The 20263-nt window shown below is 38.1% G+C and overlaps 1 protein-coding gene across 2 annotated transcripts in view; it reads right to left on the minus strand.

The window, feature by feature from the left end:
• Positions 1-10389: 10389 nt before the first annotated feature.
• aplf (aprataxin and PNKP like factor) overlaps positions 10390-20263 on the minus strand; it is a 61326-nt gene continuing 51452 nt past the window's right edge. For both annotated transcript variants that reach the window (XM_067989472.1, XM_067989473.1), the window contains exons 8-11: positions 19994-20116; positions 18636-18682; positions 16672-16713; positions 10390-12512 (exon numbers count right to left, since the gene is read on the minus strand). In XM_067989472.1, coding sequence (XP_067845573.1) covers positions 12313-12512; positions 16672-16713; positions 18636-18682; positions 19994-20116 — 412 coding nt within the window. In that variant the 3' untranslated portion in view covers positions 10390-12312. The remainder of the gene's footprint in view (positions 12513-16671; positions 16714-18635; positions 18683-19993; positions 20117-20263) is intronic.

Consider the following 20263-nt stretch of genomic DNA (forward strand, 5'->3'; position numbering starts at 1 on the left):
TCAACATTTAGAATGGAATAAACCCTACGTCAACATTTAGAATGGAATAAACCCTGCGTCAACATTTAGAATGGAATAAACCCTGCGTCAACATTTAGAATGGAATAAACCTTACGTCAACATTTAGAATGGAATAAACCCTACGTCAACATTTAGAATGGAATAAACCCTGCGTCAACATTTAGAATGGAATAAACCCTACGTCAACATTTAGAATGGAATAAACCTTACGTCAACATTTAGAATGAAATAAACCCTACGTCAACATTTAGAATGGAATAAACCCTGCGTCAACATTTAGAATGGAATAAACCCTACGTCAACATTTAGAATGGAATAAACCTTACGTCAACATTTAGAATGGAATAAACCTTACGTCAACATTTAGAATGGAATAAACCTTACGTCAACATTTAGAATGGAATAAACGCTGCGTCAACATTTAGAATGGAATAAACCTTACGTCAACATTTAGAATGGAATAAACGCTGCGTCAACATTTAGAATGAAATAAACCTTACGTCAACATTTAGAATGGAATAAACGCTGCGTCAACATTTAGAATGGAATAAACCTTACGTCAACATTTAGAATGGAATAAACCCTACGTCAACATTTAGAATGGAATAAACCTTACGTCAACATTTAGAATGGAATAAACGCTGCGTCAACATTTAGAATGGAATAAACCTTACGTCAACATTTAGAATGGAATAAACCCTACGTCAACATTTAGAATGAAATAAACCCTGCGTCAACATTTAGAATGGAATAAACGCTGCGTCAACATTTAGAATGGAATAAACCTTACGTCAACATTTAGAATGGAATAAACGCTGCGTCAACATTTAGAATGGAATAAACCTTACGTCAACATTTAGAATGGAATAAACCCTACGTCAACATTTAGAATGAAATAAACCCTACGTCAACATTTAGAATGGAATAAACCCTACGTCAACATTTAGAATGGAATAAACCCTGCGTCAACATTTAGAATGGAATAAACCTTACGTCAACATTTAGAATGAAATAAACCCTACGTCAACATTTAGAATGGAATAAACCCTACGTCAACATTTAGAATGGAATAAACCCTGCGTCAACATTTAGAATGGAATAAACCTTACGTCAACATTTAGAATGGAATAAACCCTGCGTCAACATTTAGAATGAAATAAACCCTGCGTCAACATTTAGAATGGAATAAACCCTGCGTCAACATTTAGAATGGAATAAACCCTACGTCAACATTTAGAATGGAATAAACCTTACGTCAACATTTAGAATGAAATAAACCCTACGTCAACATTTAGAATGGAATAAACCCTGCGTCAACATTTAGAATGGAATAAACCCTGCGTCAACATTTAGAATGGAATAAACCCTGCGTCAACATTTAGAATGGAATAAACCCTGCGTCAACATTTAGAATGGAATAAACCCTGCGTCAACATTTAGAATGGAATAAACCCTGCGTCAACATTTAGAATGGAATAAACCCTGCGTCAACATTTAGAATGAAATAAACCCTACGTCAACATTTAGAATGGAATAAACCTTACGTCAACATTTAGAATGAAATAAACCCTACGTCAACATTTAGAATGGAATAAACCCTGCGTCAACATTTAGAATGGAATAAACCCTACGTCAACATTTAGAATGGAATAAACCCTGCGTCAACATTTAGAATGGAATAAACCTTACGTCAACATTTAGAATGAAATAAACCCTACGTCAACATTTAGAATGGAATAAACCCTGCGTCAACATTTAGAATGGAATAAACCCTGCGTCAACATTTAGAATGGAATAAACCCTACGTCAACATTTAGAATGGAATAAACCCTACGTCAACATTTAGAATGGAATAAACCTTACGTCAACATTTAGAATGAAATAAACCCTACGTCAACATTTAGAATGGAATAAACCTTACGTCAACATTTAGAATGAAATAAACCCTACGTCAACATTTAGAATGGAATAAACCCTGCGTCAACATTTAGAATGGAATAAACCTTACGTCAACATTTAGAATGAAATAAACCCTACGTCAACATTTAGAATGGAATAAACCCTGCGTCAACATTTAGAATGGAATAAACCCTGCGTCAACATTTAGAATGGAATAAACCCTGCGTCAACATTTAGAATGGAATAAACCCTACGTCAACATTTAGAATGGAATAAACCCTGCGTCAACATTTAGAATGGAATAAACCCTGCGTCAACATTTAGAATGGAATAAACCTTACGTCAACATTTAGAATGGAATAAACCCTACGTCAACATTTAGAATGGAATAAACCCTGCGTCAACATTTAGAATGGAATAAACCCTACGTCAACATTTAGAATGGAATAAACCTTACGTCAACATTTAGAATGAAATAAACCCTACGTCAACATTTAGAATGGAATAAACCCTGCGTCAACATTTAGAATGGAATAAACCCTACGTCAACATTTAGAATGGAATAAACCTTACGTCAACATTTAGAATGGAATAAACCTTACGTCAACATTTAGAATGGAATAAACCTTACGTCAACATTTAGAATGGAATAAACCTTACGTCAACATTTAGAATGGAATAAACCCTACGTCAACATTTAGAATGGAATAAACCCTGCGTCAACATTTAGAATGGAATAAACCCTACGTCAACATTTAGAATGGAATAAACCTTACGTCAACATTTAGAATGAAATAAACCCTACGTCAACATTTAGAATGGAATAAACCCTGCGTCAACATTTAGAATGGAATAAACCCTACGTCAACATTTAGAATGGAATAAACCCTACGTCAACATTTAGAATGGAATAAACCTTACGTCAACATTTAGAATGGAATAAACCTTACGTCAACATTTAGAATGGAATAAACCTTACGTCAACATTTAGAATGGAATAAACCTTACGTCAACATTTAGAATGGAATAAACCTTACGTCAACATTTAGAATGGAATAAACCCTACGTCAACATTTAGAATGGAATAAACCCTGCGTCAACATTTAGAATGGAATAAACCTTACGTCAACATTTAGAATGGAATAAACCCTACGTCAACATTTAGAATGGAATAAACCTTACGTCAACATTTAGAATGGAATAAACCTTACGTCAACATTTAGAATGGAATAAACCCTGCGTCAACATTTAGAATGGAATCAACCCTGCGTCAACATTTAGAATGGAATAAACCCTGCGTCAACATTTAGAATGGAATAAACCTTACATCAACATTTAGAATGGAATAAACCCTGCGTCAACATTTAGAATGAAATAAACCCTGCGTCAACATTTAGAATGGAATAAACCCTACGTCAACATTTAGAATGGAATAAACCTTACGTCAACATTTAGAATGGAATAAACCTTACGTCAACATTTAGAATGGAATAAACCCTGCGTCAACATTTAGAATGGAATCAACCCTGCGTCAACATTTAGAATGGAATAAACCCTGCGTCAACATTTAGAATGAAATAAACCTTACGTCAACATTTAGAATGGAATAAACCCTGCGTCAACATTTAGAATGGAATAAACCTTACGTCAACATTTAGAATGGAATAAACCCTACGTCAACATTTAGAATGGAATAAACCCTGCGTCAACATTTAGAATGAAATAAACCTTACGTCAACATTTAGAATGGAATAAACCCTACGTCAACATTTAGAATGGAATAAACCTTACGTCAACATTTAGAATGGAATAAACCCTGCGTCAACATTTAGAATGGAATAAACCCTGCGTCAACATTTAGAATGGAATAAACCCTACGTCAACATTTAGAATGGAATAAACCTTACGTCAACATTTAGAATGGAATAAACCCTACGTCAGCATTTAGAATGGAATAAACCCTGCGTCAACATTTATAATGGAATAAACCTTATGTCAACATTTAGAATGGAATAAACCTTACGTCAACATTTAGAATGGAATAAACCCTGCGTCAACATTTAGAATGGAATAAACCTATGTCAACATTTAGAATGGAATAAACCTTACGTCAACATTTAGAATGGAATAAACCTTACGTCAACATTTAGAATGGAATAAACCTTACGTCAACATTTAGAATGGAATAAACCCTACGTCAGCATTTAGAATGGAATAAACCCTACGTCAACATTTAGAATGGAATAAACCTTACGTCAACATTTAGAATGGAATAAACCCTGCGTCAACATTTAGAATGGAATAAACCCTGCGTCAACATTTAGAATGGAATAAACCCTGCGTCAACATTTAGAATGGAATAAACCCTGCGTCAACATTTAGAATGGAATAAACCCTACGTCAACATTTAGAATGGAATAAACCTTACGTCAACATTTAGAATGGAATAAACCCTACGTCAGCATTTAGAATGGAATAAACCCTGCGTCAACATTTAGAATGGAATAAACCTTATGTCAACATTTAGAATGGAATAAACCTTACGTCAACATTTAGAATGGAATAAACCCTGCGTCAACATTTAGAATGGAATAAACCTTACGTCAACATTTAGAATGGAATAAACCTTATGTCAACATTTAGAATGGAATAAACCTTACGTCAACATTTAGAATGGAATAAACCTTACGTCAACATTTAGAATGGAATAAACCTTGTCAACATTTAGAATGGAATAAACCTTATGTCAACATTTAGAATGGAATAAACCTTATGTCAACATTTAGAATCTTATGTCAACATTTAGAATAGAATAAATTTTATGTCAACATTTGCCTGCCCTGCAGTAATGACAAGCCCCTTGTCATTAGGTAATACTGCTGCACCTTTCTTTCATAATCTCTGAGCTACTCAGCCGCTGCTGGGCATATGTAAAAATGTCCTGTTCCTTTGCTCCGGTGCCCACACAACAGATGGCTAGAAAGCAACATCAATTGTAAGTCTGGTACTGAGTCTGCATCTCCTCACTCTTCCCCACCACTTGGCCCTTGCTGTACCTCTAACTGTCACCCCTTTTTTGCCCTTTCGTTTCCCATCACTTGGCTCCCCTGTGCCTCTAATCCTCTCCCCACTCTTTGCTGCACATTTACCGCCAATTAGCTCCAACGTGCCTTTAATTCTGTTTCTGTTTCCGTTCACTATACGAGAAAATGTTACATTCTCCAGCCCCGTTATTTCCTGTCTATCCACCCAGCTCTGTCTCTCCTCAGCTTCGATATGTGTGGCTACTCAATACTTCTAGCATTTGAAATACTTAAGAATATATTGAAACCAGAAGCTGTGTTTTTTTTTGAAAAATAAATAGGTTGTTCTCTTTAAACCGAATCAGCTACTGCCATGGAGGCCTCCCTCTCCTGTGGTCAGTGCTGTTTTGACTAACTGGTGCCTGGTGAAAAATAAAGAGCTGCTCTCAGCGTGAAGGCAGGAGCAAACTTTGCCTCTGAAATATTCTGATTGTATAATGTTTCTGCAGGAATTAGGAAGACAGCATGACAGACAGCTGGGCTGTGGCCTCTTGCCAAGGACAGGATGTGATGGGAATACTGATAAACAAGCGGCAGCCCTGAACAACCTTCATTCAAACTGATAACAGCTTCAGCTCTCTCCATTTTATTCTCAGTCCAATTAATGGACACTGTCAATAGAGAAATAGGGTCCGTGCTGCTGTCCCCAATGAATTTAAACAAATGGATCTGCTGACTGTGGTCTGCTCTGCAAAATGCTCCCCATTCTTATAAATGCATTTTTATCTATAAATTAGCATCAGATAATCTCTGATAGGATGCAACAGGTGACAGAGTGGGTTCTCAAGAGTATACATCAAAGAAAAAGCTCTTTCAGATGAGAGGATAAACCGAGGCCCCGTCTGTCCTTTCAGGTGGATGTAAAAGATCCCACGGCACTGTTTCAAAGAAGAGCAGGGGAGTACTCCCCGGTGTCCTGGCCAATATTTATCCCTCAACCAACATCACAGATTATCCGGACATTATCTCATTGCTGTTTGCGGGACCTTGCTGTGCGCAAATTGGCTGCCGCGTTTCCTACATCACAACAGTGACTACACTTCCTTGGCTGTAAAGCGTTTTGGGATGTCCTGAGGCCGTGAAAGGTGCTACACAAATGCAAGTCTTTTTTTATTATGTGCCGGCCTTATTTATCAACAGCTTATAATTTATTTTAAACATAAGCAGAGCTTTTTTGAACAAAATAGTGCTCGACAACTTTCATCAGATTTCTAGTTTCTTTGTAAAGCAAAAGAAATTGGGACAGCCGTGGTCCAGTTCACAATGTACAGATAAGGAAGGCTATTCAGGCCATTTTAGCTTATCCATCTGGAAAAGCCTAGATTCCCTTAATGGTTTTTGTCTCCACTATCCTGCTGAGAGATCCATTCTAAGTATTGATCACTCTTTGAATGAACAACTACCTGATGTCAGTCCCAATGTGCCTTTCATCATTTTGAGCCCGTGCCCTCTTATTCTACAGTATTGGTTTATTTTGAAGTAATATTTCAGATTAACCTTCTGTACCTTGGAGTTGGGGTCTCCTCCTTTTAAGAATTAAGAGTCCAAGTTTCTTCAATGTTTCTGTATAACTCAATTCTTGGACTCTGGGGATCAAGTCCTTGGCTCTTCTCTGCATTGCCTTCAGGGCATGATTGTCTCCCTTTGTCTGGTGAAAACTGGACACAATGGTAAAGATACAAAAGCGAAATACTCCGGATGCTGGAAATCCGAAATAAAAACAGAAAATGCTGGAAATACTCAGCAGGTCAGGCAGCATCTGTGTAGAGAGAAACAGGGTTAATGTTTCAGGTCGATGACCTTTCGTCAGAACTCGGTCTGATAATCCAATCTTTCTTTTCCTCTCTTTCTGTACCTGATTTGACATTGAATTCACCCACTCTAATTTACACTTCCTTCTCAGTCCTTGTGCTGTTAATTTCACAATCCTTCCATCTGATTGGTTCAGGAGATACCCAGTTACTTGTCCTGTTCACTCAGGTCCCAGATGCCCTGTGTCCCTCGCTGCGACGTTACCAGCTCGCACGTTCAGTAATTTGCCACACAAAAAATTTAAAAACCTAAACGTGCAAGGGCAAGTCTAACTAACAGCAGACACTGTTAGAAGCCCTGCCACAGCAAATTATGGCCCTATGTAAATTAGAACAGTAAACATCCCAAAACCAATCCCTAGGGCATTCCAGTCATTATTCATTTCTCCTCCCCTGGCATCATTTCCTAATGAGATTTGACTGCTTCCCATTCTTTAGCCAATTTTATATCCATTTCAGGCCTGGCCTTGTAACAGCCTTTTATCTGGAAGTCTAGCCACACCACATTATTAGGCTGCAGTCCGCTTGGAGAGCTGCTTCCTTAGAAAAATCTCTCTTTGTAAAATGCAGAACAAAAAAAGCATGTTTAATCAATAAATGCATGAAATATTTTGAGATTAAATTCTGTCGCATTGGTGAATATAAAATTTTGGTAACACTTAGACATCTGAAGAACCTCTTTTAAAGAAGCTGCTATAGTGTTCACTAAATATTAAGGTTGCCAAGAAAATCAAAGTCTGTACCTGCCAATTATAAATTTTCTGTTGAAGGTGGGGATCAAACAATCCGGAGTATTAGGCCTCAATAACGACAGGAAGTAACAGCATTCTCGACCTTTTATACTGTTGTTTCCTGCTACCCAATTTTACATTTGACTGGACTTATCAACATTTTTACTGCATTAAAGCTGTTTTGAGGGTGCACTAAGGATTAGACCTAGTAAGCTTCACTGAGCGGAAAGATAAAAGTGACAGTATTGTTAGATCAGGAGATAAACATAATTTTGTTTTTAAATCAAAGTTAGCCGGTGTGATTTTTTAAAATCAATTTTAATTAAGGTGAACTGTTCCTGTGTGCTCATCCACGTATAATTAGTAACTAGTCAATCTCCCAGCGTGTTGCACTCAGTTTGTCAAAAAATATGGTTGCTCACCAACCTGTCGCCGATGTCTTTATGTTGCTGTTTCTGTGTCTCCCTTCTCTGCTGCAATTCTCCCCCTTAACTTTGTAGATATGATCTAGAGTCCTGAATGGTGTGTTGTTTCCCAGGTGCCAGGGCTGGGAATGTCACGGAACAAATACAAAAGGTTCTGGAATGGGAGGGTGAGCAGGCAGTTGGCAACCAGTGACATCGATAGAAGTAGGGATTTCAAGGAATCAAGTTGTACATTCTATGTAATTCCATGTAAGTTCTAGATTAAGGTGCAGAACCTCCAGGGTAGTAAACTCCGGCTTACTCCCAGTGCCACGATAGGGAAAGATTAGAATTGTCAAAGCATGGGTGAAAGGACGGTGTAGAAGGGAGGGTTTCAGATTCCCAGGACACTGGGATCACTGTTGGAGCCTGGGAAGGTTGCACAGATGTGACGGTCTTCACTTAAACCAGAGAGGTACTTGTGTCCTGGTGGAAAGGGTCTATTGAATAGTGGGGAAAGATTTAAACTAGTTAAGAATGTGGCAGGGGAAAATCCATACAGTAAGTCAAAAAGTGTGAGAAAAAGACCAGCAGGACATGTCAGGGTGGGGCCAGTTACTCAAATAAGACTTCTGTACCTGAATACACGTAGCTTAAGAAATAAAATAAGTGAATTAAAAACACAAATTCAGCTTAAGGGTTATGTCCATTAAGGTAGTGTCCATTACAGAGACCTGGCTACAAGGTAGGCAAGATTGATGACTAAATATTCCAGGCTATGGGATCTTTAGATAGGGCAGACAAATTGGGAAAGGAGTAGCAATATTGATAAAATGCATAATAACAACTGTTAAAAGGGATTTCAGTAAGGTTGATTGGGTAGTGGAAACACTTTAGGTAGAGTAAAGAAACAGCAAAGGATGCAAGACTCTGGCAGGAGTTGTCCACATACCTCCTGATAGTAGTGATAATGTGAGGGGATGTATAAATAGAGATCAGGGAAGCATGTAGCAAAAGCAATGTGGTTATAATAGGATATTTTAATCTTCACATAGACTGGGAGAAGCAAAACAGCTCAAGTAGTAATGGCAATGAATTTCTAGAATGTATTCAGTACAGTTTTCTAAAATATATTTCAGATTACAGAATCAAGCTAAAAAGAAAAGGCTTACACAAATGCAAGGAAAAGTGGAAATCCAGTGGACTGGGAGAGCTATAAAAAGCAACAAAGGGATACAAAGAAAGTAACGAGGTGCAAAAAGAGAATATGAAAAGAAAAGCTAACAGCAAAAGTTTTTATAAATATATTAAAGCGATAACGGCGAAGGTGGTCTCATTAAAGACAGGTGCAGACAAGATCATGGCGGACAATAAGGAAATGACAGATTTTGCATCTGTTTTCACAGTGGAGGAAGAGGACAAAATACCAGCGATAGAAGGGTGCCTAAATATGTCAAGGGAGGAACTTGGTTGATCTAACACAAATAAAAAATGGTAATGGAGAAAATAACAGGTCTTAAGATAAACAAATCTCCATAACCTGATGGTTTCCACTGCAGAGTATTAAAATAGGTGAGGAAATTGCAATTTGCATGTGTCATAATTTTCCAAAGCTCTCTAGATTCAGGAAATGTGCCTTTGGATTGGAAAAATTCCAATCTGTCTCACAGGTGTACATGATTAGCATTGACCTTTTCTGTCATTTATTATGAAAATTGAAGTAACATTAAAGAAAAAACATTCTCTCTCTGACCTCTCTCTCTAACTCCAATTTCATGTTTATCCTTAGCTTTTATACTTTTTTAAGTTTATAGAACATAAAACAAAAGGTGTGTAATTAGTAGTCATTCTCTCACGCAGAAACACACAGCTTCAGTTTTGTTTTTAAACAAAACTCTACAAATTTTACTTCAATAAACGGTTTGAAATTTGTTCTCGTTTTTCAAAATGTGAAGAAAAGCTACTAAGTAGAAAATACTATAGCCTAAAGAAAAATATTCCATCAGTACTGTTGACTAAACGGTACTGATGCAACTTGGGAAATTAGGCACACTGCACATGCTCAAATTACACAGCTCAGGGCAAAAATGTTGAGCCCAAACCCAGATTTTTGGGAAGAGACAGGCTTTCAACTAAAACCTTTAATGAAAGCATTAAAAGACACAAAAGTTGATAAATGTAATCATATTGTTATGAAATATGCATTTTTTAAAATTTATTTTGTTTTAACTCTTACTTTGGACTTTAGGAATTTCAGTCATTAAGAAAAATGTTGCATGAAAGAAAATTCAGAATGCATTTTGAATGATTTGTAGGAAACTGATGGTTCTCATTATAAAGTAGCAGCTATTTGGGTCACACAGTGGCACCTTTAATACTGAAAAGGCGCCACCGACAGGCGTAATGGATGCTTATAATGAGTTTCCTGTGAAACGCTAGGTCCCACGTACCAAATTTAATATATAATAATAAGCCAATAAAACAACTGAAATCAGCAAGACGGAAGTGTGTTATATTGTCAGATCTGTACACCAATTATTTTCCATGCCAATTTCATATAAACAAAGTTCTACGTTATAAAAGTAAACAATTATTTCATATATATATCCAATCTACAAGATAAGGCAAAAAGGTAGGGTTGAAACAAAAACACGTTCTTTTTGGTATATCTACACACAGTGCACATTTCAGAGGAGGAGCCCAAGTTAAATCAACAGTTATGGGGCAATGAAGCTACATATTGCACCAGATGTCTGAACGTGGAGTGCCATTAAATGGTGGCCATGGGTTTGTTCCAGCAGGGCAAGATTCTATTTTGAACTCTCATTTGAAATTTGCTGTCTATTCACATCATCTGTTACTACTGTTGTCATAGCCAGTAAGCTTTGCCACGGAAGAGGCAGAATTATTGAAACAGAAGTACCTAAGTGATATTTTCCCTGGATATTCACTATCCACGTAAATGAGGTTGAGTTGAGGAACATTTTTCAATTTACAAAACAAATTTCATCCACTGCAATGTGAAACTATCAGTGTTAATATCAACTTTACGAGATCAAATTCAATTTAACATCATGAATTCAATTTAAGATTATGATACCTTTTCTATCAATTTTATGGCCCCATTAAACTACAGCACCATCAACAGCGACAGCCCTGACTTCAGTGGCAGCACCGGCTACTGGCGACAGATATCAATGCTGTTATTGGCAGTACCAAACACCTATTCCCCCTAAGTGCAGGTGGAGAGTGTGCCCATACAGGTCAGTAACGCAGTTTCTGGTGCCGACATTCACCAGGAAAGGACGACTGCCAGAAACAGAAGTCAGAATTTGCATCAGGACCTTCAGCGTATTAAGAGAGACCATTTCAATTTGAAGCAGTTCTTTCGTATTAGGCAGTATCACTACCAAATTCCCTGGATTCCTCCTACACCACAATGATTTGTGAGCATCTTTGTGACATCAAACCATTTTTAACATTTCTGATCAGTTGACATTAGCCACATACAATGACATTTTATTCTTTAAAATTTTTTTTTTTTATTGCTTTGCTGATGTTTGGATTTTTGAAGACAGGCAGAGGGAAAGAGGGCACGTCTTCTGTTGGAATAGTGGTAGCGCATCCAGACAGCAAACATTTCAGAAGCATCACATGTGCTTTGGAGCAAAACTTGTATTCCCCACCCCCTCTCCATTCCAAGACAGCTTTGTTTTGCAAATGACTGCACAAGCAGTTTAGTTCTATTCTGGTGGGTTTGCCTGAATTACTGTCAGTGGGAATTTGGACATTAGCCGCACAGAAAAACTCTAATGCTCAAATGCTTCTTTTTTTCCTCTTTTCACACCTGCTATTGCAGTCCTTTTTAAATATAAAAAAAAATTCAGACTTTGCTTTGCGCTAACTAACTTTTTTCTAAACACTGAGGATTCTAGTGCTACAACACCTAGCCTGCTACTGGGGAGGAGAAAGCTGCAACAGAGCTGGATCAGAAATAAACCCTTCCTTTGTTCTAGTGCCGGGGCAGACATTTCAACATACTGAAACTTCCCTCCTTAATGTTTACCTAGCAACAGTGTTGTAAACTTTATGCTCTTATAATACTCTACCTACCCATAGGTGCCTTCATTAGACACTGAAAATCCTCAAATTACATATCCAGGGCTTAGTCACTCAGTGAACTAATAATAATTTCCAATTGACAGGAGATAATTTAATACCCAAATAAGGACAAATATTAAGAGGACAGAAGTGTAATACTCAACTGTAAAAGAAACTCAAGCCAACAAATGATATTTTCAGTGCAAACAGAAGGAAAAACAAATCAATTAGTGCTCAAAGTTAAAAAATGCAAAGACAAGTCTCATTTTTTATTCTTTACAAATCTATTGGCTTCTTTTGCTAGGGTATCAATATCTTCATTACTATCTGAACTTGGCTCCCAATCAGAATCTTCATCAGTAGGATCCAGATCCTCCTCTTCATCATCAATAAAACTATCATTCAGATCATACTGGCTGGGTTCACCATCGTCATCACTCTCATCATCTTTACCACTTTTACCTAAGAAAAGGAAAACATTTGCAAACCAGTATTTATCAGCAATCAATATAGTTCTACAGCAGAATATTCACCATATCGCAGGTAAGTGTAGCAACCATTGCAAAATCATCTCCAAGGAATGATTGGTAAGACCAAAGCAATTGTCTTTGGTCCCTGCCCCAAACTCCGTTCCCTAACCACCGACTCCATCCCTCTCCCTGGCCACTGTCTGAGTGAACCAGACCGTTCGCGTCCTATCTGACCCTGAGATGAGCTTCCGACCACATATCCGCTCCATCACCAAGACCTCCTACTTCCACCTCCATAACATCGCCCATCTCCGCCCCTGCCTCAGCTCATCTGCTGCTGAAACCCTCATCCATGCCTTTGTTGCCTCCAGACTGGACTATTCCAAAGCTCTCCTGGCTGACCTCCCATCTTCCACCCTCCATAAACCTCAGCTCATCAAAACTCTGCTGCCCGTATCCCAACTCACACCAAGTCCCATTCTGCCATCACCCCTGTGCTCGCTGACCTACATTGGCTCCTGGTCCGCGAACACCTCGATTTTAAAATTCTCATCCTTGTTTTCAAATCCCTCTATGGCCTCGCCCCTCCCTATCTCTGTAACCTCCTCCAGCCCCACAACCCTCCGAGATCTCTGCGCTCCTCCAATTTTTGCCTCTTGTGCATCCCCAATTTTCATCGCTCCACCATTGGCGGCTGTGCCTTCAGCTGTCTAGGCCCCAAGCTCTGGAATTCCCTCCCTAAACCTCTCCGCCTCTCTATCCTCCTTAAAACCTACCTCTTTGACCAAGCTTTTGGTCATCTGTCCTAATACCTCCTTATGTCGCTTGGTGTCAAATTATGTTTGATAATCGCTCCTGTGAAGCGCCTTGGGACGTTTTACTACGCTAAAGGCGCTTTATAAATGCAAGTTGTTGTTGTTGAAGGAAGAGCTCACATTAACTGAAAATATTTAGCAACTTTAACCAAACTAGATTTTAAGCATGCTTCTGTTGGCATTGCAGAGTTGTAATTCTTCTTGGACAATTCAATTCATTGCCTCAAATCTTCCTGAAGTGCTTACTGAGTTCAACTGTAGTTGGAAGTTGGAGGGGGTTGGACTACAAGAGTAAGGAAGTCTTGCTACAGTTGTACAGGGCTTTGGTGAGACCACACCTGGAGTACTGGGTACAATTTTGGTCTCCTTACCCAAGGAAGGATATACTTGCTTTAGAGACGGTGCAACAGAGGTTCACTAGATTGATTCCCGGGATGACAAGGTTGCCCTATGAAGAGAGATTGAGTAGAATGGGCCTATATTCTCTGGAGTTTAGAAGAATGTGAGGTGATCTCATTGAAATGTATAAAATTCTTAGAGAGCTTGATAGAGTAGATGCTGAGAGGCTGTTTTCCCTGGCTGGAGAGTCTAGAACTAGATGGCATAGTCTCAGGATAAGGGGTGGGTGATTTCTTCACTCAGAGGGTGGTGAATCTTTGGAATTCTCTACCCCAGAGGGCTGTGGATGCTCAATTGTTGAGCACATTCACGACTGAGATCGATAGATTTTTGGACTAAGGGAATCAAGGGGTGTGGGGATCGGGCAGAAAAGTGGAGTTGAGGTCGAAGATCAGCCATGATCTTATTGAATGGCGGAGCAGGCTCGAGGGGCCGTATGGCCTACTCCTGCTCCTATTTCTTATGCCCATTTCAAAAGTCTGTTTATTGTGAAATTTTTTCACACAGAGGCTTGTTAAGATCTGGAACGCACTACTTGAAAGGGAAGAAGATTCCATAGAATCTTTCAAAAGGCAATTGGACATTGAAGAGGACTAATGTGCATGGTTATGGGGAAAAAGCTGGGGTGTAGGACTAAATTGGTCAGCTCTTTCAAAGAGCTGGCACAGGCATGATGGGCTGAATGGCCTCCTTCTGTGCTGTAAGATTCTATGATTCCATTTGGGTCTTGGGTTACTTTTTGTACCTGTGCACTAGCTTTTAGCGACTTGTGTACCTGGACACCCAAATCCCGATACTTCTCTACAGTTTCTAGTCTCTCGCCATTAAGAAAATATTCAGATTTGTCTTTCTTGGATTCGAAGTGGATGATCTCACACTTCTTGACATTGAACCCCATCTGCCACAGTTTTACCCACTCACTTAACCTGTCTACGTCTCTTTGTAATTTCCCGCTCCCATTTACACAACTTACTGTGCCTCCTAATTTAGTGTCATCTGCAAATTTAGATATACGGCTCTCTATTCCTTCATCCAAGTCATTGATAAATATGGTGAAAAGCTGAGACCCCAGTACAGATGCCTGGGGAACACCACTTGTCACATTCCACCAATCAGAATACATTCCATTCATCCCTGCTCTGTCTCCTACTTCCCAACCAATTGCCAATGTTTTCTTCATTAGCCGTGGTGTCTGCCCAATTGTATAATTAATTTTGAAAATCCTTTGCTGCATTCTCAATCTCCATTGTTCTTCCAATTTTTGTGTCATCAGCAAATTTGACCATCTTACAGTTGGTTTCAGTATCCAGATCACTTACATAGAATTTACACCACAGAAACAGGCCATTCGGCCCAACTGTCTGTGCCGGTGTTTATGCTCCACACGAGCCTCCTCCCTCCCGACTTCATCTAATCCTATCAGCATATCCTTTTATTCCTTTCTCCCTCATGTGTCTATCTAGCTACTCCTTAAAGGCATCTATGCTACGCACCTCAACTACTCCATTCTAACTACTTGCTGGGTAAAGAGGTTTCTCCTGAATTCCCTATTGGATTTATTAGTGTCTACCTTATATTTATGGCCCCTAGTTTTGGACTCCCCACAAGTGGAAACACCTTCTCTACGTCTACCCCTTCATAATTTTAAAGACCTCTATTAGCTCATCCCTCAGCCTTCTCTTTTCTAGAGAAAAGAACCCCAGCCTATTCAGTCTTTCCTAGTAGTAATGACCTCTCAGTTCTGGTATCATCCTTGTAAATCTTGCATAGATTAGAAACAATAGGGGCCCAAGCATTCAGCACTTTTGCCAAGAGCCTTTACACCTCCTGTAAGTACTCTCTGTTTCCTATTTTTAATCTGTTTGTTATCCACTTTAAATAACACTATAACAAACAGATTCATCCTCTTCGCACCTAGTGTAACTTAAAGTGTACAACTGACTCAGTATCTTAATACCTGTTCCTGCAGGTTTCGTATAAATTGCCTTGACCAAGAATATAAACATTCTACAACTTGATTAAAAAAATATAGGCTATGATGTTGCAGCTTCCCTCATTCATACTTAGTGGGAGAAAGGAATCATTAAAAAAAGCAAATGACCCTATAATTTTCTCTTACATTTAATTTCACTATCTGACTCCCTCAGGTATTTTACAACATCGTATGGATTGGTGTGCATAAACATCGTCTGAAAGCATTTTATATCCCCAGGAAGCAAACCACTATTCAAACGCATTTCACTTATGCGAATGTTTTATCTGAAATAGGGACTGCCGACCATTAACTGACAAAACTCCTTCTTGCTTGTGTTTGTTTATGGTGTTTAACTAAAGTTCTCTTTGCAATTGAATCATTTTTCTGTAATTAGTACATAGAAGGTTCCTGAAGCAGCTATGTCTTATTAATTTTTATGCAAGATAATTCAAGTTAGCTGAAACCAGTCTATGTTCCAGTCTCACACTTCGGTGCCCTGTGTACATCCTGGATGGCTTGACTATATTTCACATCTAAATACATGCATAGGAGATTTTTGTGACTGTATAACATATTGTAAATGTTGGGGGAGGCATAACTTGTTCTGTGCAAACTTTGATAAATTATTAAATAGATGACCTTCTCAACAGCATAAAAGAGGCATAAATACTAGTACAAATATTACATAAAAAGGCAGTACATAGACAAAGTAAGAAGTTGCATTTATATAGTGCTTGTCACATCCTCAGGATGTCTCAAAATGCTTCACAGCCAATTAATTACTTTTAAAGTGTAGTCATTGTTGTTATGTAGGCAAGTGCAGCAGCCAAAATTGCGGAAAGCAAGGTCGCACAAACAGCAAATGAGATAAGTGACTAGCTAATCTCTTTTGATGGTGTTGGTTGAAGAATGAACACAAACTCAATCTTGTCACAGTGATAAAAAGCAAAATAATTCCATACCTTTCTGAGCAACTTTCCTTTTCGGTCTTCTTAATTCACTTTCTAAAATTAAAATGGTACCACATGAGGCAAACCAAATCTGATACAGAACAAAAATTACAGTAATCTGAATCTCAGCACAAAATTCAACAAAACACAGTATTGCTGCTGACTACAAAGTGGATAAGTAGCTTACAGGTGGTGAGGGTATGTCATCAGTTGATACAGAAAGCATTTTCATTTATGACTGCCTACAGCAGCAAATCTGGTGTGCAAGTCTCAGTACTGTCATTCACCTTTACAGCCTGGGTTTGAATCTTTCACTGAGGATGAAAATCTTCCCTCTCTTTCCGGCTTTAAGTGTCTATATGAAATGGGCTTAGGCAGCCTTAACTCAATTCCTATTGGCCGTGGGCACAAAGCATAAAACTGGCCCTAATTTGACAATAACTGGCAAACTCCCACAGAGAAGCTGTAAAGATGGATGGAGTGGAGAAATGGAAAAATATTCTAACTGATGCAGTATGGACTGCTCTTCTGAAGATGAGGTTAAGTTACCTTGTTGAAGATTTACTCTACATCTGGCTGTAATATACTTGGCCTGGGAGTGCTTGAATGAAAAAAAAAAGGTTCCACTACTCCATTCCTTTCAATATTCAGCATCATCTAATAAACTTTTATAATACCCTGATCACGGATATATTTAGCAGCATTTCTCAGGTGCTCACCACCTTACTCTACCTTCTAGTGTTATTAATTTTAATTTTCATGTGTAGGAAAGAAAATCCTTATGAGCAATGAAATGAATTACCATTCCCCTAGAAAAAAGTGACATCTGTATATTAACGGCAAATAAAATTCACTAATTTACATAATTAGGTATAACAAATGAAAAATTGAATTTCTATATATCCAACTAACTGAAGTTGTTGAGATACTGCACTGTACCCACAAAGATATCTATGGATTTAATAATGTATGGATCTATGAAATATAACTGCAAACTTTGATGTTATTAGTAAAAGAATTCACATTTTCCGATTTCTATCAGGTCCCTCTAAATTTGTCGCAATGCTAAAAAAGATTGATTCCTTTCTTCCATAGCAAGAAGCCCAAAACTCATTTCTGGAGTTGCTGCATAAACTACTATAAGGCAATAATTCAATTTTTGTTTTATATTGCCCGTTGACCATAAAGGTTCCATTCATTGAAGTTTTCACGAAATAATCCACATCCCAGAAGCAAGACTTTGCATTAATAGTCAAAAGGGGCATCAAAAAACTTCACATTTTAAAACATGAGCTGTAAATCTTTAGGTGAAAGTCCATGAGCATACCATTTTGTAGCTTGCTATTAATAATCTAATATTTCCAGCACATAGGCGTCTATAATGTGTAACTCAAAATAAGAAGAAAAAGGAAAAAGTTACAATAATGGACATAAGTAAATAAGGAGAAACTGTTTCCATTGGCAGGGGAGTCGCTAACCAGAGGACACAGATTTAAAGTAATTGGCAAAAGAACCAGAGGTGAGGCGAGGAGAATTCTTTTTACGCAGCGAGTTGTCACGATCTGGAATGCTCTGCCTGAAAGGGCGGTGGAAGCAGATTCAATAATAACTTTCAAAAGGGAATTGGATAAATACTTGAAGGGGAAAAATTTGCAGGGCTATGGGGAAAGGGCAGGGGGATATTTGGATAGCTCTTTCAAAGAGCCGACACAGGGACGACGTGCCATATGGCCTCCTTCTGTGCTGTATCATTCTACGATTCTATGAACATTTAAAATACTTTGAAAAATGAGCACTTGTGATTGCATGAAAAAGGTTTGAGAGAAAATGCTATAGCATTGTGTGTGCTTTGTGAAGGATACAGCAGAAAGCAGCATCTAATTCACAACTGACTACTGCAGTAAAAGAAAGTTTACATCAAACTCGAGATACCATATAAATGCATGGAGTTTACAGGATACAGAAATCAATGTTACCGGGAGGCTGAGTGTGCTTGTATTCCTTCTTGTGTTGCGGGTTTCTCCTACAAAGAGGTAAAGCACATTTTAATCTGTCATTAATTAAATACAATAGACATCGCAAAATAGTGGTGCTCTTCACTCTATTCACACTTTCAGAACTGCAATAGGATTAATTAGTCAGAGAATAGAGTGGTTAAAAATATTCTTAGACTACATTTATCTAGTTTTACTTTATAACATTCATTTTCTTTGTCAATCTTCTCCCTCCTATTCTGAAGGCATTTTAAACTTCTTTTGGGGCAAGGTTCCATAGGTTCTAATCTCAACCAAAAAGCCTACACAGAGGGTTTTGATAGGCTATATGACGATGGAGGGCATAATAACCAAGGCATTATTTTTGCGGGTGTCATCTAGAAGAAAATTAGTGTGTAAAGTTATAAACAATAATGCTGTGTAACTATTTTTAACATACCTTGTCAATATTGTTTCAATTCTGCTTTGCATGGGTACATTACATAAATAATTTGTGGTCTACAATAGTTTCACAATTCTTTGCAGCTACTTCTGTTTAATATCAGGATACACTGAGAAATTCTGTACGAAAGGCTAACGTGCCAATTTTGCAGTTGAAGTCAAACAGCAATGAAAGGACAATTTTTCAATGCCTTAATATACTAGTTTGTAGGGATCTATTTTAATTTTAAACTGTATACTTTGGTAGATGGGTTTCTTTTGAAAGAGGCCATGTATATCCGTTATAATGTACAAATCATTATGGTGTCATCAACAAATTAGGAACAGCTACACAGATGGAAAATGAAGGTCTTCAAATAGCCATTTCTACAAAAGGAACGCAGATATTCCACGGCAGCAGCTGTTCCTAATTTGTTAATGGCACCATAGTGATTTGTACATTATAACGGATATACATGGCCAATTTCAAAAGAAGCCTGTCTACCAAGCAATCCACTGGCCCAAAGTGACAATCGAGTGTGACTGTATAGATTTGTATGTGCTGGGTTGCAGAAGGGTAAGGGTGCGAGTTTACAGAGAATGACCAGCTGCATCTGAACAGGAGAGGATTCTGAGCTGGGCAAAGGGGTTTTGATTTTGTATCCTTAAAAAAAAATGAAATCAACAACTAATAAAACTTGACCTTAGTAAGAGAGAATTCTCTCAGGTTCCACAGAATTGCTTGGCTGGTGTGTCAGTTCTGTAGTTATGAGGGAATCTTGGAGGTACTCAACTCAAAGAACTCCCTACAACTTATCTGATAAAATCGATCAACTAAAATGAAGATAGCTTTAAATTGGTGAATACATGAACATATTTTTTTTATAATACTCTTAATTGTTGTAACAGAAATTATTCACCTATAGCAAGCAGTACCAAAGGGACACTCTGGTTTATCATCCACCTCCTCCCCCCCACCTGTTGAGTCTTCATAATCAGCATCTCCGGGGTGGCTCAACTCTTGAAAATGAACTGGATTTTTCCTATGTGTAAAAAAAAAGTGAAACTGTTCAAAATATGCACTTAACTTATACTCTTAACAAAATCTTCTATGTCATTTCCATCATTTCAGAATGCTTGAATGGTCTGAAATATTTCCATAATCTTATGTTATGAGGTAACTAAAACTT

Source organism: Heptranchias perlo, chromosome 8 (genome assembly GCF_035084215.1).
Source record: "Heptranchias perlo isolate sHepPer1 chromosome 8, sHepPer1.hap1, whole genome shotgun sequence".
Lineage (NCBI taxonomy): Eukaryota > Metazoa > Chordata > Chondrichthyes > Hexanchiformes > Hexanchidae > Heptranchias > Heptranchias perlo.